This window comes from Falco rusticolus, chromosome 6 (assembly GCF_015220075.1).
Source record: "Falco rusticolus isolate bFalRus1 chromosome 6, bFalRus1.pri, whole genome shotgun sequence".
Classification (NCBI taxonomy): Eukaryota; Metazoa; Chordata; class Aves; order Falconiformes; family Falconidae; genus Falco; species Falco rusticolus.
The window spans coordinates 12,638,517-12,663,462 of NC_051192.1; the positions used below are offsets into that span (position 1 = coordinate 12,638,517).

General features: G+C 44.9%; 1 protein-coding gene across 4 annotated transcripts in view; it reads left to right on the top strand.

The window, feature by feature from the left end:
- The window catches only part of EVA1A (eva-1 homolog A, regulator of programmed cell death), a 224,378-nt gene extending 208,342 nt beyond the window's left edge, over window positions 1-16,036 (top strand). For 3 of the 4 annotated variants that reach the window (XM_037393044.1, XM_037393046.1, XM_037393045.1), the window contains 3 exons: window positions 2,876-3,040; window positions 7,020-7,190; window positions 14,562-16,036. In XM_037393044.1, coding sequence (XP_037248941.1) covers window positions 2,876-3,040; window positions 7,020-7,190; window positions 14,562-14,932 — 707 coding nt within the window. In that variant the 3' untranslated portion in view covers window positions 14,933-16,036. Of the gene's footprint in view, window positions 1-2,875; window positions 3,041-7,016; window positions 7,191-14,561 lie in introns of all 4 variants that reach the window. The other variant, XM_037393043.1, reaches the window with a different exon arrangement.
- The last annotated feature ends 8,910 nt before the right edge of the window (window positions 16,037-24,946 follow it).

The window sequence follows — 24,946 nt, forward strand, 5'->3', positions numbered from 1 at the left end:
GCATGCTAATCACAGGCATTAAGCACATGCCTGCTTTTGGGAATCTCTTTACATACTCACCTTTGGTTTTAGGCACCAGATGCCTGCTCGGTAGTCATCTTTCTTCCTCAGCCATCCCAAAGGGATAGCAGCATCACCGTACCCCATTAAGGTGTTGTGACAGCAAATGGTCTCTATGAATGCTTCCCTCTGAATACTTCACCTCTGCTCTTCCTTGGGATGCTGTTGACCAGTCTGTGACTGATTTAGCAGCCTTTTGCTTTACCCTGACTCCTCTCTTGGTCTTGTAGGTAGCATTCATAGCAGTGGTGGCACAGATGCAAAGGTGGAAAAGCCATAGATCAGTTCCCTGGGTGTGCTTAGGGAAAGATGGTGTTTCTTTCCCCCACACTTGGCTCCAATGCTTAGGTGTCTGGTGGTGTCACCTTTTCAAAGAAAGATGCAGGTCCACCCAGCCTGTGTTGTGCCCTACAGATGGTTGTGAATACTGGGAGGTGAAAGGAGACGTTTATGAAGAAGAGTCACTCTGAAATATTGGACGAGTCAAAATCTGCTAAAAATTGTCTTGGTGTTCCGTTTGCTTCTTTTTCTCCACTGGATGCATATTAGCAGGTTATTGGGATGCAGTCTGGCTGAAAAGTGTGTAAGGGAAAACTGAGTTGTGTCTTTTAAATGCTTTTCAGGTCCTCAGCCTGAGATACAGCGAAAGGGGTGTTTATTTTTGGAGGGTGCTGAGCCCTATGCTCTCTGAATATCGGGTCCCTTTGGGTGCCTCAGATTTGGCACCCAGAACTGCAGTTCTCCTCGGCTGTGTGGTTTGCAGGATAATCTCTCTTCTACCCGCCTCCTTCCCAGACTTTCTGATATTTCCCTGGCACAGGTATCCGGCTTGCTTCTGTCTAGTTCCTAACAGGGGAAGGGTTTCTTTTGCTGCCTTCCTATCAGAGGACAGTTGCCAATTCAGGTTTCACTAGAAACTGCAGTGCCAGCTCTTTGATATTCAAAAGCGATGGGGTTTTATGTCTGTTTCCTGACCTAGCATGACTCTACTAATAATGCAAGAACTTCAGTGCTGATATCTTGGCAGCCTAATATAGGAGGTCAGTCAGTAAATATAGTTACAATTTTCTTTGCCTCAGCAAGACAGTAAGTTGAACACAATGTAAACAAGGTGGTTGGATTGCTTCCCCCACCACTAATATTTGTAGTTATGCAGGCAAATTTCATGGGCGTGATTAAATCTCATGCTCCAGCTTGGCAGCTGATTAGCTGTGGGGGCAGGCAGGAATTTCCTTTCTGTTCCAGAGTTGCACACTTTCCAAGTCCTCCTTCAAGCTTGTGCCGAGGATCTCGAAGTGTTTTGCATTTTTAATTACGCTTCTTTATGCCCCTGTGAAGAGTGGAGATGAGAGATAGATGGTTGGCAGTGGAGCAGTGGGGAAACTGAGGCTCTAGGAGGTGGCAGCCTGCTTGGGATGAGAGAAGTAGTTGCCGTTAGACTCAGAGAAAGAGCTGAGCATCCCAGAAATCTTATCCTGGGGTTTCTTTGGGTCTAGTGAACTTGTGCCTAGTTCTCAACAGCTCGTGTCTTTAACACTCTGAATTCTTGGTTGTCTGCAGGGACAAAACGGTGCTTTTAATGTATATGTTAGTACACAGACACTGATGGGGAAAATACATCTTTCTCCTCTGGAAATTTTGATTTCTTTATTTTTGCCTTTCATCACTCTGTTCCTCTAATTTTTGAGCAGAACACCCTGTATATGTGTTTCTTCTCTCTGTATGGAAAAGCACTTTGCTCTGAAATAGCCTTAGGTGTTGGCGGTGGCTGAGGCAGAGAACTGGTTCAGCTCCATAAATGACATGCTGCTTTGTCCCTACAGGGCAAGTTAGTGAATTTACTGTGTGGGTTCACCTTCAGTGGGCGTGCACTGAGGTAGCTACACTGACTTTGATTTCTTTACCTGGATGTACAGCTGAAAAGCCAGCCTTGCAACATCAAGGAGGAGAAAATACTCTCCTTATTATGGCATGCTTTTGTCCAAGGAAGAAACCATAGATGTTTTGACAAAACTGTCACATGTTAACCTATCTTGCCTGTGTATTGCTAGCGCTGTGGCTGACCAAATGTGGAGAGCGGTAGGAGTTGGCTGAGTCTCCACCTTCCTTCTCAGGATGGTGGGAATCGAGAACAGGCCTTCCCAGCTTACTTAAAACCTAAAGCCCCATGGGGAACAGTGTATTTTGGATCTGGGGAGTGGGGAGGGATTCTTACAGGTGAGGTTTCTTACTTCTGTGGGGGAGATTCAAGGTTTATGATTTCACGTGAAGAGCACCCTCCAGAAGCTGGCTTTGTGGGTCTGGAGTGGACAGAAACTTCTGATGTGCAGTTTTGAGCCAGCAACTTGATGGCTGGAGAGAGGCAGGGATTCAGGCATACCCTATAGCCCCCGCTGGTATGGGGCGTCCTGCCCAACCCACTAGCATGGTAGGAACCGAGGTGTCTGGCTGGAGTACTCTGAAGCTTAGGGCTGAGGTCAGAGCCTGGCTTACTAGGCATTTTAATTTCTAAGATGGGTGTCTAAATAAGATGTCTGAATCTGATCCTCAGTCTAGTCTCAAAGCTTAATTGTAAATAAACAATATCTTAATCACTTTATAGTTCCCAGCGTTCTCTCATTGAATGTCTCTGTGCTGGCATTTGGAGAGCATTCATCATAGCAGTAAATGAGTGTCTGTTTGGTCTGCACATGGTATAATTAAGTATCAGCTAAGCTGATCACATATGATCACGTAGCATAATGTGATAATTCTCGTTCTGACCGGCTGAAATAACTCACTCTAACACTGTGCTCTTCTTACTCCTCTCTTTCAGTTCCCAAGAAGCTTCTGCATGAAACCCAGCCAAGACCAACGAATTACCAAGGATTTCAGAAGCCACATTTTCCACTGCGGCCAAGACTGTTTGAACCCAATGTTATAGGGGACGGCGTGTTCTTTACTAATGTCTCTCCTTCCAACATAGGGCGAGCTCTCCCAGGTAGCTATGACTGATGCGATGTTGTCCCAAACCTAACTGTGCTGTGGTAACTATTCCCTTCTCTCTCCCCTTATCTGGGCTTCTATATTGTTCTCAAACCCCATCTGTGTCACAGTCAGAAAGAGAAGCTTCAAGGCGTCACCAGTGATGGAACTAGTCACACTGGGTTTCTTGAAATAACAGTCATGGCCATGCATGTCAAAACTCATCACAGAAATACTTTGCAGTGGCAAAGAAAAGACTAGGGCAGAGATAGTAGATCTGCCTCACAGGAGACAAAGATGTTTTCAGCTCAGCTTTGAAATATGATGCTAAATGCATAAACTGCGAAGTCAAGAGATATGAATGAAGTAAAATCTTAGCTATCTACAGGAATAGGTGAGTAGGAGGAAGGGATGTTGTATGAATAAAGGAAAAGCCCAGGTGAGCATCTATGGGGCTAGGCAGTGTTTTTGCATTGTTTCCCAACGTACAGGAGTTGATACATGACATTACTTCTGAAATTCCTGGTCTGTGCTCCCAGAGATTCAGCTCTGGGTTAAGTATGGGCAGAGCTACCTTGTCTCTTTCTGCAGTCCTGGCAAAGTTAATCCACAACTTGGATAGTTAATCCACAGATAATTAAGAGTTGGAAATAACGGATTTGTCACTTTGGAGGCCTTACTGAAAAATTGTCAGGGAAAAGAATTTTGAGTTAGCCCAAAATAAATTTTGTGATCATGGTGATTCTTTCAAGCAAGAAAAAAATAATATTCTGAACTCATTCTTATTCATTCTAAACATTTGACACTTTTTGTTTAGGTTTCACATTTTTTTCATTAATTTCTAAAATGTGCACCACTTTTCACACAAAGATGGCATTTTGAAATTAAAAGCTGAAAGAATGTTTCAAAACTAGCGGAAGGAAGTATTTGGACATTTCTATAATCTCTCTTCCCATCTTATTTCTTTTATTAAAACTATTTGCTGAAGTCAGCCTGGCATCATGAGTAACCTCTCCTGTGCTTGTACTGTGGTGTTGGGCAAATTTACTGCTAACTGAAAGAATTTTGCTCAGCTTTGGTGTAAAGTCACAGGGAAACAGTTTGAGTTACTGAGAACAGCTAAGAAAGGGTGGTGAAGAAAAAAACAGTAGTAGGTGAGCCGATTATGCGTAGACAAGGTCTTCAAAGCCAGCAAGGAGGAAAGGGGATGTCTTCTAGTATGATCTTGGAATGAATACCAGACCAGGGAACCACATAGCGTAGCAACACATGGCCTTTGTGGAATTGTGTTTGTTTTTTCCCTCCTGCATAACTCCAGTTGTTTTCTGTCTTTCCTGTCTGTGCTTGTACAATCCTGCAGAGGACAAAACCAGTTCTGTGGTTTTGGGGAGCTCTTTGCCAGAGTATAGTGTATGCAGATGAGTATTCATTTAAAAACTTGTTTGATTGCATCTGTTCTTTGGACAAGTCTGAAGTAAAAAAAAATAAATATTTTTCTTAAAGCTCTCATGAAAGGGGTTACGCCTTACTCCTTCTCCCAAATACACCACTATTGCATGGCATGGTTTACAAGGGCTGCCCCACACCCAGCAGAAGCGGTGTCCATCAGAGCCTTTCCTGGTGGATCTAGCACATGCACAGGGAAGTCCCCACTGCAAGTATAATTGAAACTTTAGTCCTAGTGAGATCCCATCAATGTGTTGACAGTGAGGGGCAGGTGGGTTGTCACTAACCCAGAACTGGACACGTGATAGAGCATGGCGCAGAGGCCCCAGGTTCATATCCTACCAGCTCTGTAGGATATGAAGTATCCAGCCACACTAACTGGACTTCAGTGCAGTTATAGAAAACTTCAGAGACCTAGCAGGAACCTGGAGCCACCTAACTCAGTGATCCTTTGTACGATGAGATACATGGTTATGACATATATATATATAGATGAGATTATATCCTGGTGGTGCCATTCATTTTCATTGTAAAGAGATTTTAGATTAACTAGTTCAGAGGCAGACCTCCGTATGTAGACATCTCGGGCAGGATTCAGTTACGCCCCTTCAAATGTGTCATTTGAGATGCTGCCCTAGAAGAGTGAGTGAGCGTTTCCCCCACATCCCTTCTCATACCTGTCACCTCTGTATGGATGTCCTCCTGACCCTGGGGTGTCTTAGGGGCCTGCATATGAGCAAATGCATCAAGCTGTAAGTGTCTGCTAGGGGCAGAGCTGAAGGACTCTCTGGGATCTGTCAACTAACAGCAGGATTCAGTTGCCTCAGTTTAGATGCATAGTGCTACTTGAGATGCTCTGAAGTATCTGATTTTTAGGTTCAGTTCTTAGAAATGAAAAAAATTACCCTCCTTCCATGGATTTCTTTGCAGGAACAGTGGTAAAGAAAAATCCAACCGCTTGTACAGACATAGATTTATCAGAGAGATGAAAGGAATGATTAGAGGGCACACTGGTGCCTACATCTGCCTTAAAAGATTTTCTAAAACTTTACTATTGTTTTCCTGCTGAAAGTGCCCTTGGCTCTCTGTGTGCCAGTGCCTCCCTTTGTACAACTGATCTTCCGTGATTTCTGTTCTCCTAAAGCAAGAGGTTCTTGGGATCTGCCACCCAGGCACCGATGTTTAAAAACTACGCTTCAGGGCCAGTCAGCCAGTCATTAACACCCTGGTAGCTGTTAACGTGTGGCTTTCCCAAGGCCATGCAGCTATTCAGTGGCAGAGGTACAACTGTGCCTGTATTCCTTGGGGCTGCTCCCTTACAGCAACACCTGGACATCCATCACCGCTGCTTCTCCTCCGAGGCACGTTAGGAGCTGGCATCCCTGCACGCACATTCATGCACTCAGTCCCTCTCCATCCAGTATTACCTGTTCCCTTTGACACCCCTCAGTTCCTGTTCCTGCTTCCCTGGGTTGAGCCGCTTTCTGGCACGCGCAGTGGGAAGCTGAACATGACGTCTCATGCTGCGGGGTTTGTAGGGAAAGGAGACGGATCAGGCAGCCGGTAAACACAGACCATCTTGTGTCATGGCTGCTGTCAGGGTGCCTTTGCTCACATGGCACTGGTGGCATCATCAGAGCTGGACCTGACAGTTTCCTGCATTTAATACCTGTGGATAAGAGGAAGCCAGGTGCAAGTCTGTGATTTTGCAGTGCAATGCTTGCTTTTGGCCAGAACCAGATGCCCAGGGAAGGGAACCTGAAAAACTGTAATAGCTACAGTTAAACAATCACATGGATGATGGAGCTGGATCCTGTGCACTGACTTTTTCATGTGTTTAAAACAATTAGTGTTTTGTGACTAGTGGGGGTCTCTGCTTGCAGATCAAGGTGCGGGGGAGCACTCAGCAGCGAGCTGATAAGGTCTGAAAGGGTCTCTTTGAGCCTCCTGGAATTAGCTGCCTCCTTAGCTCCAGTCTTCAACAAATAAAATCAAATCATTAACCCATGTTCACTCACCTCTCCAAAGGGGAAATGGTTTCTGGGTGAAACACAATACGAGCGGGCTTCTGAAGGAAGTCATAAACTCAGGTCTGCCCTTCCCTGCAAAGGCTGAAGAGAAAGCACGTCTGTTTGCCAGGTGTGGATGGATCACTACAGTGTGACACTGGCAGAGGGTTGCCAGCTCTGCCTGTGTTTTCCAGTCCTTATTACAAGCTTAGCTGAACTCGCTGTTGATAAAGGCTCCTTTGATTTACATAAGAGAAAAGAAACCTGATTATATATTTGCTGTAGCATAGGTGGGTGTGTCTAAGTGGTGACATGAAAGAGCAGGAGACGGGGGAGAGAAGATGCTGTCTAGGTGCAGACAGGTTATGTGCTCAGCCGAAGCTACCTGAGAAGGTTTAGTTGCCCCCCAAAGAGGGGCAAATTTGGGTGCCTTGCTGTTGAGCAGCTCCAGGTGAAGGCAGATGCTGACCTGATGGGGATAGGGCAGGGTAAGGCTGGGGCACGTGCCTCGTTCCTCATTCCCTTTCTGTTTCAAAGCAGAGAAGAAGAAAGGGAGATCAGCCACCTTCTACCCTCTAGACAACTCCCCCTCCCTGGTTCCTGTGGATGAGACACAACCGCCGGCACTCAGCAGCAGCATGGAGCCCGTGGGCGTTAGCACAGAGATGGCACTGCTCAGCAACATCCTAGCAGCGTATGCCTTTGTCACAGGTAGGTCTGGCAGCTGCCATCTCTCTGGGCTCTCACAAGCTCTTTGTGGACCCTCAATTGAGCCTACATTTCACAGTGACCTAGGGCTAAATCTACCTCTTTGAACTGTTTATATTTTTCATTCATCTCTTAGCAAATTTTCCCTTGAAGGACCTGACCAGGGCAGCTCTAGCAGACAGTACATAACAAGGTTTATTGTGCTCTGTTTTCCACTGGATTTGCTCTCATCTGGAGTTAAATACAATGTAATCTTACATGTGGTATTATTCCTAATGCTCCATTTTCCTGGAGATCAAAGCCTGGCTCAAGGCAGCAAGCTTGTTGTCCTGTAATTTGGAAAATAAGCAGCACTCAGATCATTACCCTGTTTAAGAGAATTTGGCTTATCTTCAGTAGAAGTGTGAATATGAAATAACTTGAGAGTCTACTTAATTGTATATTTAAATCTAGTTTAGAGTAAGTTTTCCTTGGATCACAGTTTATCTTTCACCCACATGTACCTTTCAAGTAACAGAGGAGCAGTCTTCTAATAAGATTCACTTTAAAAGTTGAAATAAAGATTGTGTGCCTTACTGAGTGCTTCCGGTCAATACTGTTGACAGCAAAAAGTACAGTAGAGGCAGGTGATATAGTGCAAATATTTCCCATCCCACAACTGCATGAGGTACCTTGTCAGCAGTAGGCATTGCCTAGACAGTTGGAAGACCTAACTTTAAAAAAGGAGGAGCACTGGCTGAATAGCATCAGATGCACTAATTCAGCATGTTTTAGGCCAGTCTCTGCCGCTTTTTCCAGGAGGGCCCTGGTTTCTGTGTAGCTAGCTTCCTGAGGAGGACGTACTGTTTGTGGTCACTTTTTTCTTATGGGTGTTCTCCATTTGGTTAATAGAAGGTTCGTATCCTTATTACCCTGCAATGCTTATTACCAGGCAATATTACCTTGCTAGTAATATTAATATGTTGCTTTTCTACTACATGCTGTTAATAATTCTGTGTACTGTGGCCAGTCTGCTGGCACCGCTGTAATGCAGTTATGCTATTCTGGAGCACTGGGGTCTGTATAACTAAACCTCCAATATCTATGAGCTAATTTTTCATGTCTGTGTGCCATTTAGTCTTGCTAATTCATTAAATACTAATGCATCGTCGGTGCTGTGCTCTTGCTCTTACGAAGATAGCACCACACTGCTACAGACAAGTATTTGGATTTGAAACAACTAACTTGGGCTTTGCATTTTGGAATCACTGAGTATATCTGCACGTTTAGTGGAGGGTCCCTCTAAAAGGACCACGAGTGGTGAATGCAAAGTTTTTCCCTTCTACATATCCAGTGGTAGTATCAGGATCCATCTTTTTGTGACCTTTAAGAAGCAGGCAGCTTAAGTGGAATTGGTAGCGTTCTTCACAAGATAGCTGAGTAGGATATATTGTTTCTTGCTGGGCTTCTCTAAGGAAAGAAAAAAAAAAAAAGGAGCCTTCTGTCTATCAAACTTCTCTCCCCTCCCCTTACTTACAGTTGCCTTTTTTTTTTTTTTGTCATGAGAATACCTGCATTCTCAACCTTACTGTAAAATAGAATGCTGTTAATATTATTTTCCCCATCTGAACAGTAATGGGCATGGGCAGCAGAAGGTCTTAGGATTTGTGGTCAGGGATAGTTGGGACTATGATTCAGGGCTGCTGCTGCTGCTGCTGCCCCAGAGACTTCGCTTCCATTGACCACAGCAGAACTCTTTGACCCTGCCTTCGTTTTGTAGGGCACAAGGCCTCAATTCATCCCCTTCACAAGGTGTCAGTCTTGGTAGGAGCCTCTAGATTTTACTGTAGCACAAATAATAAATAAGGATGGCTTTGACTGTCTTGTTGCTGTGCAATTTGCTAGCCCTTTCATGATGTGGTCTTGTAATGCGTTCATATCCACTGGATGTCAAACAGGTAAAACTCAGACCTCATGACTCTGGTTTCCAGTGACGAGTTCATGTTTTCCAGTGTACTTAACCATGTCTGTTAGATGGATTTCATGTAACATCTCAATGATATATATGTTCAGTTTGTTATTTATTACAAAAATAGTTGATAGCTGCCCCATGAATTGAAGCAGCAGATGCCCTAAACCATCTTTATCTGTTACATGTAATTTAGCCCTCTGCTTTTAGCAGAAGGGATGGATTTGGCATGATTTATTTTGTCATATGTGAATATGGAGAGGTTTTAGATTGTGAGTACGAAGACAAACTGTGTCACAGGGCACAAATATAATTTGCATAAAACTAGAGCACTGCACATCCCTCTTCATATTGCAGAATTTGAGCAGCAGAACAGTTGGAAATTTTTGCGCTCTTCTGAGTTTGGGACCCTGAAGGCAGCTTAAGCCACAGCAGCTGTTGATGTCTATAGAGGAGCCATTATAGTGGCTCAGGAGAGGCAGGGTATGGAGTGCCAGGGAGGGCTGGTTCTGGCTCACTCATCTTCCCAACACTCCTGACCACAGCCTTGGTGCCAAAGAGAAACATTAGTGCAAGAACTGCTCTGTTTCATGACACTAAAACCCTCTCTCAGGTAAACTCTGCAGACTGAAAGTGCTGTATTCAGGGCTTCCCTGTGCTGGTGAGTTGGCTCAAAACAGGACTTCGCAAGAGAAAATTGTAAATAGGCAGGAGCAACATATAAAGGTGTTTTTTCTGTTGGGGCAGGGGGTGGTGTGTATCCTCTAGACCCACTCTGGGAAAAAGAAGCTACGGGCCCTTGCTGTTTCGTGGGTAAAGTGCGTGCTTGAAAGGATGATCCACTCTACTACTTTTCCTGCCTCCTTGCAGTGGAGTGTCTCTTAACCCGGGGAGAGCATCCACAGATCAGTGGGATCCCACCTGTGCTCAGCGGTGTTCACATTTTCTGCACAAAATGGCAGGTGTGGGCAGGCAACCGCAGGTGAAAATCTGCAGTCTCGGTCACTTGCACCTGCAGAGTCTTGCAGTGCACAAAGGGGTGAAGTGCCAATATTAGCGAATGACTCTGTGCTCATTTCCACCATCTTTTTGACTCATGTTCCCATATAAAAGTTGGGAATGTTCCTATTGACAACTGAGGAGTGAAAAATCACAGCACAGCAGGAAGCAAAGCCTTTTTGCAGGAGTCTCGGTTTTCACTGCTGAATCTGTTTGCAGCTATCATCATGGTTAGGAGTATCAAAGCCAGTTAAGTGTTAGTCTTCTGCCAGCTTCCAGAGCCTTGAAAACAACATTTCTTTGGAAAGAGGGAGAAAAACTGAACGTTATCAATGAGAAGTGAATTTATCAGCTGATCAAACAAATAAGTATTATTTAGAGTTCAGTCTTGCAAAAGACTCAGATACCCTTAATTTATAGAATTAGGTTTTTAATTAGATGCAATCTCTGCCTACAAACCTCAGACCTGTTATTTGTCATGGAGCTGTTCCAAAACCTGTCTAAGTGTTTGGAAAGACTTCACCAGTCTCAGTGGCAGCTGGAACTGTCTTTGCAGTCACAGTCTACCAGCAAGACCAGAACTGTCCCTTGTGGTTATATAAATATTAAACATTCAAATTGTATTAGAGAACTTCCAGTGCCTCCTTTTGGACAGGGGACTTTGGCTTTGTTGTTGCATTCAGGCTGAAGTAGTCAGAGGGAAACCTCTACAAATCCCTGTTTTATTCTTCTTCCACAAGCAACGCTTTGCTGCCAAGTTATTAACAAAAAACAACCCAGGGGAGATCATTCCAACTTTTAGACTGCTTGGCCTGAGCCTTATTAACAAGGGGCTCCTGGAGAGCTTCCTCTGTTCTACCAGGGGATTTCGGCAGCCTGTGGGGCTAACTGTAAATTCCCTGGAAGATATTGCTCCTACTGTTTGCCTGGCCATACTTAATGCTGAACCTTTTACTGGGGCCCTCTGAAATGTTCCTCCCCACTGAGGTTTCTGAATGCATGAAGCCATCACAGGAAGCCAGCACCGTTAATGCCTAGATTGTTTTTTATTTATTGAAACAATTTATTATAATAGCAATAACAACCTTGGCCTGGGGCATTTCCTGGGGAATTAATGGCAGTCTGGGCTGATGCTCCCAGCAGATTGTTAGCCCTCAGGAAACAGGCTCTGTAATTGCTGCTGGTTTTGTTGGAAAAACAAAATAAAATGTGTTTCTAATTTTTGGCCAGTTTGAGTGCCTAGAAAATGGTGGCTTTTGTATACAGGGTTATAAAAAGCATATATCTTTTGTCTGCATGTATTAAATTCAGGCTTGAATCAGTGACATTTTCATCAATGCCTTCAGTTCAGAAAGAGAAATACCAGGAAGGGGAAAGGTAAGCCCAGCTAAAGAGACTGACAGCAACTGGGTCCTGCCAGAAGTTTAGGAGAAAAATATAGCACTGAGCTGTCATCTACAGCAGTGGAAGCGAAAGCTACACTGGTCAAAATCCATGCCTTAATGGGTGCACACACACACATGCACACGCGCACACACACACACACACACACACACGCACAGCAAAACTGTGTTACTCTTGCTACTGATGTCCATGCACTTTTAAAGAGCTTTTTTTCAAATATAATGAGTGTTTTGAGGAGCTTCAGTTGACATGTTGAACATGAGCCACCTTCAAGCTTTTGGAAGATGCTGAGCATCCATTTGCTGAAAAGAATGTCCCTTTTTGGTCGTTCCAAGTAGAACATGCAATGGTGAAGGCTCTCAAATCACTTATCAACTGTCAAAGCCCTGAATCTAGGCTGTTGCTGACTTGGCTACTTCAACTGAGAAGAAGCAGAGCCCGTGGTTTTTAGCTTAAGTTGCTCTTTCTGCTGTGAAAAAACAGAGATGTTGCCATGCAAGTGGATTGTACCTATGATAAATACCAAGACTGCAGTTGAATGTAGGGTTACAGCTCAGTGAGGAAGTCCAGACAGTGTCTTAGATGTTGACAGAGTAGCTGTAGGAGCTCATTAATGCCACCGGAGCCAAAGATTCAATTACAGCCATTGCGCTGCATGAAGGGCTATACATATGAGCACAAGCAGGGGATGAAAAATGGTTGCTTGAGCAGCAATCAAGGTGCAGATTGCTCATGAGCTGGGTGCAGTAGCATGGAAAAAGGAGTGTGGAAAAGAAAGGAAAAGCAGGACATGGACAGAAATGGGGGAAAGAAACCACATATCTGCGTCTCAGGCTCCATTGGATTAATTTTTTTATTCGTTACTTTAGAAGAGTGAGCAGTGGAACTAGTGCAACCAAATCAAGCCCATGTGTGTGCGGGGATGTGGTGCTCGGGAAAGTGTGCCTGGCATCCTGTCAGCCAGGCAGAGTGGAGGCAGACTGCACCAAGCATCTTCCAGTACAAACAGATCAGTCCTGCTCATTTGTTCTCATGCTCCCATGCTCTGCGTGTCCCCTGAGCCCTCCTTAGGCCTTCTTGCAAAAGGAGCTTTGCAATTACTGTCCTGAGTTATACCGCATATGAAGGTTAAAGCACTACCGGGTAGTGATTCTACTTTTCCGTGGGTTTTCAAATCTCTAAAATTTAGGCCACTTATTTACTGTTCACTAAGTACCAGATGGGCAGCAGCTTTGCTACTGTGCAGACGGGGCTGTGGTTTTGAGTTCTGCCCCTTGATTTCAGAGTTGCCATTAGCGTCATTGGAGCCAGGATTTCACTTGGCCAGACTGCTACAAGAGCCATTGGCACATCCTTCATGCCTGCTTTGGTATCTTCTCTTTTACCTTTGCATCTTTGCTGTCTCACTTTTGTCAAAATATCTTAGCTTAAAACCTCTGACTTTGGCCTCACTTTCCAATTGTTGCTACTTTTCTCTCCTCTTTTTTCTTTTTTTTTTTTTTTTTACTTGTTGAATGCACCTGCTGCAGTTTTCTTCTCATTTTTTTTGTAGTTTCTCTTCAGCCTGTTTTTTCCCCGTGCCATCCACACCAACCACTCCAGCAACAGTCTCATCTTTTATGAGCCAATTTTCCGACTATCATGACATCTTCCTCCACCTTGGCTTGTCAGTCGCCTTTGAGATTTGTTTGAGAGAGAAGTGCACAAAGGCGTTTCATCTCTGTAACTGTTCCATGAGCATCTTCAGGCATTGAACTATATGTTGCCTTGAACAGTGCACAAGTCAGTGTTTAGGCTCTGGCCACAGAATCAGAGAATAACTTAGACTGGACGAGGCCTCCACGGGTCACCTGGTCCAACCCCCTACTAGAAGATGGCTAACTTCAAATTTAGAACCAGCTCTGAAATTAGAGCAGGGCCTTGAATATCTCCAGGTAGTTTCCAGTTCATTGTCTGCAAACTTTGCTTTAAGGAAATCAGCTGGAGAGGGCAGTTTCTAAAAGCACAGTGTTGGGAAATGAAGGTATTGTCCATGAGAGTAGCCTTTTAGTTACAGAGATCTTAGGCGGCTGAATGTTAGGCTCTCAGCTAGTGGGAACTGTTACAACTCCATCGCTGAGTTCAAGGGAGCAAGATTCCTTTGAGGAACTGACTCCATCCTTGAACTCAGGACTCCCAACAGATACAGGGAAGTAGAGCTGGCCTTGACACGTCTGCTTGGTTCACCTTCACCCATTCAGCATCTCTATAAACCAAGATGATTCAGCCCAAGGGAATTGCAGTAACAACATTTATCATAATTACGCTTCTAAGTAGTCCCATGAACCAAGAGAAAAAAAAAGGTAGTAAATAAACAAGATGACCTAGTGTAAAAGGCATTCTGGATCCTTTGGAGTCTTGTTCTATCACTTCTGAAATGTGGCTATGCAGAATTCATCCTGTTAGTACACTGACTCCAGCTCTGCTTGTGTAGCACAGGTATACATTTTGGTGGTCTGGGCGGAAAGCCAGCACACTTGCCTTAGATAAGCAAATGAAACCTATGAATAAATAATATGCATTTTTCCATGCTGCAAGGCTTCCCATTTCAGCTGGGGCACAGCACAGGGCATATAAAGCTCTGTAATCATCTTTATTCCTGGTACGATGATAATGGATGTGACAGCAAGATGCACTTAGCTGCTGCTGGGTGCGCAGCACCCTGGTGTCAACCCCACTCACGCAGCTACTGGAATTAGCATTTAATTCTGTGGGCTGCTCCTTCCCCTTCCAGAAAACTCCGAGACACGACTGCAGCGAACCCACATTCTGCATATGGACAAATGCCTTGGGAGCAAATCCACCGTTTAAATTCCCCTTCCTGATTTCCCCGGGGGATGATGCGAAGGAGGGCATGGAAGTCAAACCCAGCTATTCAAAACCCTGCCCCTCCAGAGATGGCGGCTGGTACGGGCGCAGAGGAGCTGTGTGTGGTTTGTTCTTCTAAACGTTGTTCTCAACAATTGTTTCCTTCCTCCTTTCAGAAAACCCCGAGCGGGCCGCTCTGTATTTCGTCTCCGGCGTGTGCATTGGACTTGTCTTGACCCTGCTGGCCCTGGTGCTAAGGGTGTCCTGCCGAACTGACTGCAAATGCTCCTCCGCCAAAAAACCTCCTCGGGAGCGGGAGAGCGACAGTGACAGCAGCAACAGCGACGATGATTCAGACACCACTTCGGACCTGTCTGCCCGCAGGCACCGCAGGTTCGAGAGGACTTTGAACATGAACGTCTTCACTTCGGCGGAGGAGCTGGAGCGAGCTCAGCGGCTGGAGGAGCGGGAGCGCATCATCCGGGAGATCTGGATGAACGGCCAGCCAGACATTCCAGGGACCAGGAGCCTCAACCGTTACTACTAAGCGATGGGGAGTGCAACCATCCTGCCCTGCACCCTGTGGCTCCTCCACACATGATAGAGGAGAGGGAGGGAAGGAGTATTATGTGGGTGTCTCCCCTTGTCCTTTCAGGCATGCTACTTGGAGCAGTGTGGATGGACAGCAATATAGCTTTCCCCGTCTCCTTCTCCCTGACATACTGCTATCGCTCCTCTTCATGGACGCTTTCTCACTTCAGCAGAGTTGGTTGTCAACTTCATTTCTTAGTAGGAGGCAGGGAGGTGACAATTACAGTCCTCCCATGTGGGACTTGGAGTTTGGCATGCTGTGGTACAGATGCTCCTCTGTTGGCTGAGGAGAGAAGTCATCCCAGATTTGGTGGTCATTGAGGATTTTTTGGTTTCCCTTTCCCAAGGACTGTGGGAGAATTGTGAACAAAACGACAAATATGGAAGGATGATTTGGGAAGGGAGGGGGAGGTGCATCCTGACTGATTGTCTTGTGACTTCAGAAGCCATAAGATTAACCTAATTAAAACCCAACGGCAAATATGACTTGTTAAGAATGGGGGGTGGGTGGGGGAGGGGGATTCTTCCATCGTGAAATCATCTCGGTGCTTGGATGTTTGCCCTAGTGTATTCAGTTATTTATGGCTGTCCTTTCATCTTCCTTTTCAATGGGAACATTTAGGTTTTTTACTGACACCTCAGGGATAAAATCCTATTATTTTTTTGAGTCTGTTCTCCCTGCTGGCCCCTGTCAAACACAACCCAACCCACCTCCAACAGTGAAATTATGGTAATATAAGAGATGTGTCAGTGACTGGTGAGAAGTTAACAACCTCAAAGAGGTTGAAAAGGGTTTTCTTTTTGTTTTGTTTTAAATATATATATATATATTTGAAGATGCTGCACAGGAATGTGCCTTATTCTTTTTTTTTTTTGTTGTTGTTGTTGTTAAACTACAGTTTTCCTATGGATAGCAATGCACAATGTTTTATATATTTTATTAAAAAAATAATTAAAAAAGAAAGGTCTATGTTTACCAGAGGAAAACGGAGACAGAAGAAACCGCATATGACAACAGGATGGGTAATAAATGCTAAATAAACTCTGGTTTGCTTCAATACGTTTGAATTTGCATTCTCACTTTTGGCATAGGTGTTCCTCGAGGGAGATGCTTTGGAAGAGTAGCGTACCTCTGCAAGCAATCAAGGCTGACATCTGCATGCAGGAAACTGGAGGTGCATTTTTTCGTTGGCTGCAGCCCATCAGTCTTCTTCTGTGGTGCACATGGTAGGAGCAGCCAAGCAATGTGTTGGTTCTCCAGGTACTATCCCAAAGCCTACCTACATCAAAGGAAAGTCCCGGTGATTTCATGATGCTTTTGCGTCTGTCCCCAGACCCAAGTCATACCTGGGCCAGAAACAAATGTTAAATGAACGGAAAAAAAAGACATGGAAAAAAAGGCATAATATATTTTAGTGCTCTTTCAGTTGTCCTATGAAGTGTTCAATGGGGTATCACCACCCTATTCACTCCCAAGCACCAGTTCACATCGGTCATAGAGCTTGGTGTTTTTCAAGTCTGTATGATGCTGCTGTAGTCTGCATGGCTTTGGGATGTGCTCCTCTGTCACGTAGGCATGCTTATGTCTTTAAGAGTTCACAAAACGCAGGCAAAGCAAATAATGACCAAAAGCTCTGAATGCCCAGAGCTTTCCCCTAGCCTCGAGGAGAGGTGAAGATGGGTGGATTTGCCCACAAGATGACTGAAGAGGTTAGAGTGGGGTTGCTGAGGGTTCATGTGCTGGGCCAAACAGCTACATGGTGGGACAGACCCCTGACACCAAGGGCCTTTTTGGCACTCTTTGGGGTCACTGTGGGACGCCTCTGGCAAAGGAAAACTGCATTTGAAGTACCCACAACTACTTCTCCTGGCTCTTGCAAGGCGAGAGCAAAGCTGAGTAACTGCAACTGGTGGTACTGGTAATGTCAGGGATCAGGCTAGCTGGTGAGAGGTGGCTTCACCTGGGAAAGCAATACTAGTACCCCAGAGCGGGTCTTGGTCCTGTGGAGGTTCAGATGGAAAGACTCGCTGTTGACCCAGGATGTAATTTTGCAGCTGATATATAGAAATAAAGCAGGAGGCAGGTCCCAAATCCTGGATGTATCGCCAGGTGCTTTGCTTTAGCTGAAATGTCAAATGCACTCTGGGGAGGGTGTTGAGCAAAACGACAGCGGGATCAGTTTTGTTGGCCACGTGTTTTTCCCTATAACAAGATACAGTCCCTCATCCTTGGTGATGAAGGGACAGCAAATTTTCAGATTTAGACTGCTGTGTCCTGGGAGATAGCTTGCAGAACTGATTTTAAAAATGATATAAATGAATGGGTTTATGTATATGATTTTTCCAAATTAATTTTTTTGACCAGAGGAAAGAGCAAGTGCAGTAAGTCTGAGTATACTTCATATGCAACTGAGGGATTAAAATACTGCTTCAAATGTAAATCACAACTGATCCCAAGTTAAAAATGGATGAACCATTCTCCCTTAGCATTGCTAGTGCTGCTGTAAATCTTCCAGACGAAGTCTGCAATACAAAGGAGCGGGTTATGCATGTCTCTTTTCAGAGCTGAGCAGGCAAGCCCAGCTCAGCCTTGCCCTAGGTAACAAGATGTAACAGAAGTAGACCCACTGTCTTCGCAGCACATGCAATACTTTTACGTACCTTCTAGCTCCTTTTGTCTCAAGGCCATGTATTTCTAAAAAGGCTTTGACTAAAGGAAAAGAAAAAATACAATCCTTTGAACCGCTGTAAACGAAAGACTCTAAGTCATTCTGTAACTATTTCTGGATTTGTCCCAAAAGTGCTGAATAGTTTGTCTGGGGGGAAAAAAAACACAATCATGATTCGTGGGGCAGGAGTTGGTGGTTTGTGTTTAACTCTATAAACCAACGAAGCAAAACCACTCACCTGGAGTACAGAAGAGCTGGATTTACTGTGGGAGGGGGTCAAAACCATATTTCTCATGCCACAGAAGAGTATTTTAAGCACACAGAGCTTTGGACTTGTCTGGTTTCAATCTTTTGTGTTGTACTCACCATGTCATGAAACATTTAAATGCTCCTAGAGCCAGAGAGCAGAGAATAAATGCTTTTCTACCAGCCTAATGTGAATCCCTCTTTTAGGAGGTTATGCACTGGTCTGCTCTCCTAATTCCATGCTTATTTAATTTTTTACATTAAAGTGAAATATTGTTTCCAGAATAACACTATTCATATTCTTCAAGCAGACGAAGGAGGTGAAATCCAATTCCTCTGTTTCATGAATGAATTTCCCAATCAGTGACCTTTGGGATAAAAAGATCCTGAGGTCATTTTCCTTGTGAATCTATTCTTTGTGCCTCGGTTTGCCTTTATAATTTTATAACAGAGGATAACAGAGCAATCCTGGACTCTGAGTTACTTGGCCATTTGCTAATAGGGGGAAGCACATGATACTGTATTTAAAGGGGATAGCATTGCAGCTGCCACGTACCCTCTGCTAGCCTGCAGGTGTGTGACAGGTGAGTCCCAGGAACTGAGCTGCCTGTGCTACATACCTGGACACCTTCACGCTTCTACAAATTACAGGGTACTTGGATTAGTAACCACAGAGTCATTAAATTACAGTTTGATAACTCGTACCATGTTAGCTTTGTAAATGAATGTGATGAGTTGGAAAATTCAGGGTCATACTCCTGGGAGGAGCTGCACAGATGGAAAGAATGGGTCAGACTTCCAAAGAGTCAATAGCACGTTCATTATCCTCCTGTCTGGTGGGACAGAGGGGGCTGGTTGCAGAAGTCCTAGCTGCGTATGGAGAGACTGCAAAGGGTAGGTTGTTCCACTTGGATGGCTGCTGTGCTCTCGTACTTGCTCCCCATCACCCTTGACTTCTCAGGGTGGTTTTCGCCACCTGCTTCCTCCAGTCCATCGACACTGACCTCTTTGCGGACCTGTGTTCAATGTACCCTGAAAATCTCAGTAATATGGTGTTTGCTGCCTTTCCCATGTCCACCCTGGTGTTCATATCCTCGATGAATTCCAGCCAGTTAATGAGGCATGCCTTGCCTTTCCAGAAATGGCAGTGCTGCTACTTAACCCCTTGCCTGCCATCTTTCCCAGCACCCCAGGGGCTACACAAATAAAATGAGCTCGCTTAGCTATTGTACTGCCAAGATGTAAAGCATATGCTCGTGGTGCTGTGGGGAATCTGAATTTCTTCTTGTGCCGCATGGACTCTCCCAAGTTTCTGGAGGCATCGCAAGCAATTAATCACTTTAGATTGGACCAGAAATCCTTCTGCTAACAATGTTTTCTGAAGTCTCCATCATAGTGAAGTTTTAATAATCCAATCTGAGTTTCTAGTGTCCTTAGACACCTCTCCCCCACAAACATAATTTTCAATGTCGCTTGCCTTTCCTTGTCCAATCATTAGAACTGGTGCGGCTTGCCCCTTCATGTAATTTCCCCTTTGTCTATTAGTCTGTCTCTGTCATTGTCTCAAGGACTGTCAGTTAAACATAACTCACCAAAAGGGCAGCGATGGGTTTGGTTCATTACACTCCAGCTCACCATTATGTTGCAGTATGTGTGCATATGCTGCACCCCGGGTCTGAAGGTGCTGACTTTGAGCAGATGAGGTGGTTTAGTAGTATTTAAGCAAATCATTTGCTTTGGGAGTTTTCAGTTATCCATCACTGAAGGGACCTGTTCCAGCAACAGTGATGGAATTGTCACCATTTCGAGTATTGCATTAGGGAGCCCTGGGTCACTGGTGCAATGTCACTGGAAGTTACGTGTTGGTTGAACCATGGCCACCTGAAAACCGCTCAGAGGTGTATGTGTGATGGGTGCTTTGGGAAGTGCATTCTGGTGGACACTTGCTCACATTGTGAAAGCCTGCCAGTTCCCATGTGGGCCTCTCCGGAAGGATAGGTGGACTTGGATTTGTCCTCAGGCTAGAAGAGTGCAACTGGCCCATTATTTCCTTGGGAGGTGCCCGTTTGCTGAGGGGAGGTGTAAGATACATTCCTTGGTCAAATATCTGGAAATATGGCCAGAACAACTCCAGAGGCAGGTTTAATGGATGTCAACACCAATTCTCTTTTCCCTCTCTTTGATCACCAGTGGACAGCTCAGGAAGGTCCTCAGAAGGAGAGGAGGTGCTGGACTGATGTGCTCCACACCCAACCTCTGATCAGAGCCCTCGGCAGGTTGGGACTGGGGGACAGGGGACTCCTGCTGCCAGGCCTGTAATCACCAAACAGGGTTTCCTAGTGCTGAAGCTTCAACAAGAACCAAAGGCATGGAGCCACCCTCTGCTGTCAAAAGGCTGTAGACTTAGTACTGGGGCACTGAGGTCAAGACTATGAGCATGGTCAGGCATCCATGGTCTCCATCATTACTACTACAACCTTTCAAAAATTGCAAAATTTTCTGGCCTGCTCTTCTGGGACAAGTTCCTGCAGGACCTGGGGGACAGTCTGGTTTTTCTGTGCCAGAGAAGTCATTGGTTTGGGGTGTGGGCATAGACTGGTAGTGTCATCCATCTACGTGCATGTGTCAGTGATCGCTTCAGAGTACACTTGTACACTTGTGAACACATGGTTGCTTCCCAAACCACTCAGAAAACTTTTCAAAATACGGATGTGTTTTTAATTCATGAAAAAGCACCATGTGATTTTATGTTTTGTTTCACCTGTTTTCTCTTTTCCCTTCCATCCCAATAGAAAAATGAATTGGTAAAACTAAAGCCTCAGCATCCCCTCCTAAGGCTTAAGCAAACCCAAGCATATTTTATTTTTTTTCATTCTACAGTAAGAGTTTAAACAAAGTATTTTGCAAAAATATTCAGTTGGGGATTCATTTTTTTTTTTCAGTTAAAGAAATGAATTGAAAAAGTGAGTTCCTCAAAGAGTATGTCATGTTTTCTTATCAGCTCTCCCTCTTGAGGAACTTCTGATGTATGGAGGAGGGTATGACATTGTGCTAATGCCCAATTCATCATTCCTTGGAAGCATTTTTCTTTGAGTCCCAGTCCCTCCTATGTTCCTCTTTTGCTGAGTAACCTCTTAGAGTCCTCGTCCTGTTTCACCCGAGATAGCCCAACCATGGCAAGGACTGTAAATTGTGGCAGACCGCATTCCTGTGGATGATCCCTCCTCCTTCTCTATTTCTCCCAGCTGCCTGGGGACCTGTGCTACCTGTTTTCCACTAACTGCTGAGGAAAGTCCACATTTTTCATGGCACTGGAACGGGTCTTGGCTTTCATTAGTTCATCTGCCATTTTTCTGTTGAACAACACGTAGTTTGGGGGGTGCAAAGAGAAAATCAGAACTTGGTTTTGGATGTTTTTTCCTGTTGAAGGACATTGTTCTGAGCTAAGCTGGGTGACTGTGAGGGAAGGGAAATCCTCATGCTGAGGCTGAGCTTGAACAGGGCAAATGCAGTCTTGAGGGGGACCTATTCCTGCCAAGGCTTTGCGTCCTTTGCCAAATGCAAACATTGCCACTTTGGCACCTCCTGAGAACCTTACTCATTTCTCCTGCATAATAAGCTTATGTTTTTGGAGCAAACACTTTCTGAGGATGAATAGTGACAGCAGATGGGAACAAAGTCAAATTTCTTTCTTTGAGCTATGAGAAAACACCTTTCCCTTTCCATTATGACTTCATGAGGAAATATAAGCTATAATGAAGTGATGGAAAGTGGCATTTAAAAACCCTGAGATGGGACATCTGAGTGAAAAAGGTATCTTTCCTTCTGGCACAGCACTGACTTGACTTGTTTATTTTCTGGTAGTGTTTGGAGTCTGATGTTATTCTGTATCGTGAGTGAAATGTAAACTCCCTGCAGCACTTTTCTGTGGATGTGGTGCCATGCTGGAAAAACATCCTTGGCTTTTAAAAAGGCAGTAATTTGTACATTCCATTTCTTGCAAAACTCTTTAAAATCCCCTTTTATGTGGAATGGTCCTTGCCTCATTTTCAGTGTAAGAGGACTTTTTTTTTTTTTTTTTTAAATGAATGAATTGTTTAGAAGGGACAGAAGTAGTTCTCCTTCCTCCAGCTCCTGCATTTTTGGAACCTCTAGACCACCCAGGAACAGCGGAGCTCAGAGGCATCCAGTGCTTTTTCTAAATTGTTCGTTGTATGTGTTGCTTTCCTGTCTGAAAATAGCACTGCGCTGCTCCAAAGTAACAGACCCAACCGTATCTGTGTGTTGCTGTTTCAGCCCAGAGCTGTCCTAGATGTCCAAGTTCCCAATGTGATTATGGTACCAGTAAAGCATCTGTATATTTCTGGCATCTTTTAGAAGGACAATTTAAGAGAAAAAGTTTTGGAATGATCAGGCAAACCAATGTGAGTCAGAACTGGTGGCTTTGCATCCAAAACCAATGCAGGATTTTTCTCCTGGAACTGGAAGTTGTCTGGCAATGACAAGTTTGCTTCTGAGCACTGACGAAAAAAAACAGAAAAAGTGATTGCTAATGATACTGCCTGAAGACTAGGGATCTCACCAGGGAGGGCTTCCAGAGGATCATTTTCCTGGAAGGGAAGGTTGAATGCTGTCTGACAAGACCCTGAGAGCTGCCACCCACAATCTTGGTGTACTTTTGAGACTCTGATGCTTCCTCTACTATAGCAGCATCTCCACAGGCTTCCCTATCTGAGTCCATGTCAGAGTTTACAGTACCAGGGAAGCTGGATCCCTTAGGAGATTGCCTTGTGGATCAGGGGAGGACAAATGTCACAGAAGATCTTGTCACAGCACAAGAAGGGATGAGGCTGGTGAAGCTGAGCCTCTTCCCTGCCCACTTGCTGAGGGCTGAGGTCCACCAAGCAACAGGCTACTGCTCCTTGGTGGCCCCTTCCTGCTCCAAACACGTTTGTCTACACACCCTATGTCCCTCCCTGCCCCACACAGGTGGGGGGCAGCCAGGAAAGCAAACTTCCTGCTCCCTCTGGGGTTGCCTTCCCACCTCCAGCGCTGCCTCCTCCCTGAGGCAGGATCACGACTTTCCCTGCATGGGGGGACCTGCACAGGGAGGAAAGGGCTGACCACAGCAAGGAGACAGGCAGCAGCGTGGGAAGGCTGGGGGGATAGAGATGTGGTTGTCATCTAGGGTTCCTGATGGACAGAGGAAAGGAGAAGGTGTCAGGAACACCTGGAAAATAGAGAGTCCCTTGACTCTAAGCACTCCACTTCCCAGGTCCCTCTCCCCAATACCAAGGCCTTCCAGAATTCCTCCCAGCCATAGTCTTCTGAGGGCTGGTTCACCTGGAGGACATAGGTCATGACAGTCTCCAGTAGGCTAGCTGGTCGTTTTGGATGGAAGCCTAAGCTTTAGAATTTTTATTTACACAACATGACCCACTTTCAGTGGTGAAAACTTTTTTTCTGGTGCAGAATAAGTCCTCTTTATCTTCCACAAAAGAAATATCTCATTTCTCCTCGTAAACAGCTTGGTGTGGCTGGTGCTGTATGGCCAATTCAGTTCACTGATTGCATGTGATTTACTACAGACATATTTATACACTGGCTATAAAATATACTCAGTTTTCCAGGATGGAAAAGTGCCATTTGAATGTGAACTAATTATATTTACTTCCTTATTGTAAATTGCCATTCAAAAGCAAAAGCAGCAGTGACAGCAGTCAATGTTTATGTCTCATACACCCACACAGACCTCTTCCAGTGAAAGGATGAAGCAGTATATAATTTCTGAATGTGTCATTTTGATTTGGACCATTTCTAGTTCATATCAGGCTATGAAATTGCCAGAAAAAAAACCCATAGTTTTTGACTGGTAATCTAGCATGTCACAATTAAAAATTGCCTAACAGGGATGAGTTGAGAAACCCCATCACAACTAACCCTTCTCCACAAATCTGTTTGGTTGTTGTTTTTTTTTTTTAAACGAAGAAATGTTTTACTGAAAACTTCTCAGCTAACTCTACCCACCAAGAGTCAATGAAGCTGAAGCTAAAGTCAGGCTGGGCATAAACCAGACTTTTTAAATAACAGCAATAATTTGGGATTGGAATAAATTAGCATGTGATGGCTGTGATGGAAACTTTTAAATCAAAGTTGGGGGTTGCTGAATGACTGACTTCCTTCTGGATCAGGTGGAAATTCAGAGGCGGTCTCCACTTGTGTGATACTAGATGGTCTGAACAGCTCCTGCCAACCATACAATGTTTGGCACTGAGACCCCCTCCCACAGGCAATGCGCTGCCTTCAGCTAAATGCAGGGCTGTGCTGTGGCCCACGTACTGGTAGCAGAGCAAACCAGCAACAGCACAGAGCTGTTCAACACCCTTCTAGCTGGTGGTCCTTGCCCTTAGGTTGAGGCTTTTGTCCCTGAGCAGAAGCTGGCCCAATGAAGGGAAACTGGCTTGTTACAGAAGTAGTTACTGGAGATTTTCCTCTTATTTAAGTGGTTTGAGGAGCTGGAAGTCCTGGGTTCACTTTCTTGGCATCACATTAACGTGCTCCCTGGGGGCCCTGCAGACAGCATTCACATGGCTCGGAGAGGAAAAATGACATTTTGTATTCAAAGCATGTCTTGGGGCTGAGGGAGAGAAAGGTGCAAGAGGGAGAAGCTGGGGGGGTGTGGTGCTTGCCTCTACTCAGAGGTAGAGGCCTCTCCAGCCGTTCTTCACCAATGAAGACTCATGGAGTGGCAGAGGTAGGTTGTTAGTGAGGACGTGTCCCTTCTCCAAACTCTGTGAAAGTCCTCCAGGCTGTTGGGATCAGGCATTCAGAAAGAAAACCAGAATGAAAGTTGGCAGGCACCTTCAAGTCCTCGGTGAATGCTATAATTAATAACATGGTTACATGCTCTGTTTTCATGACTGCAGTGGGTACTAATGAGGTTTTTCTTTGCAGATACTTCTCCCTCAGGCTTCATTTCCTGGAGCTGTGTGCCAACCACCTATAAAACTTTATCATGGCTTGCAATGGCTCCTCCTCCCTCTTTGCAAGGTCAT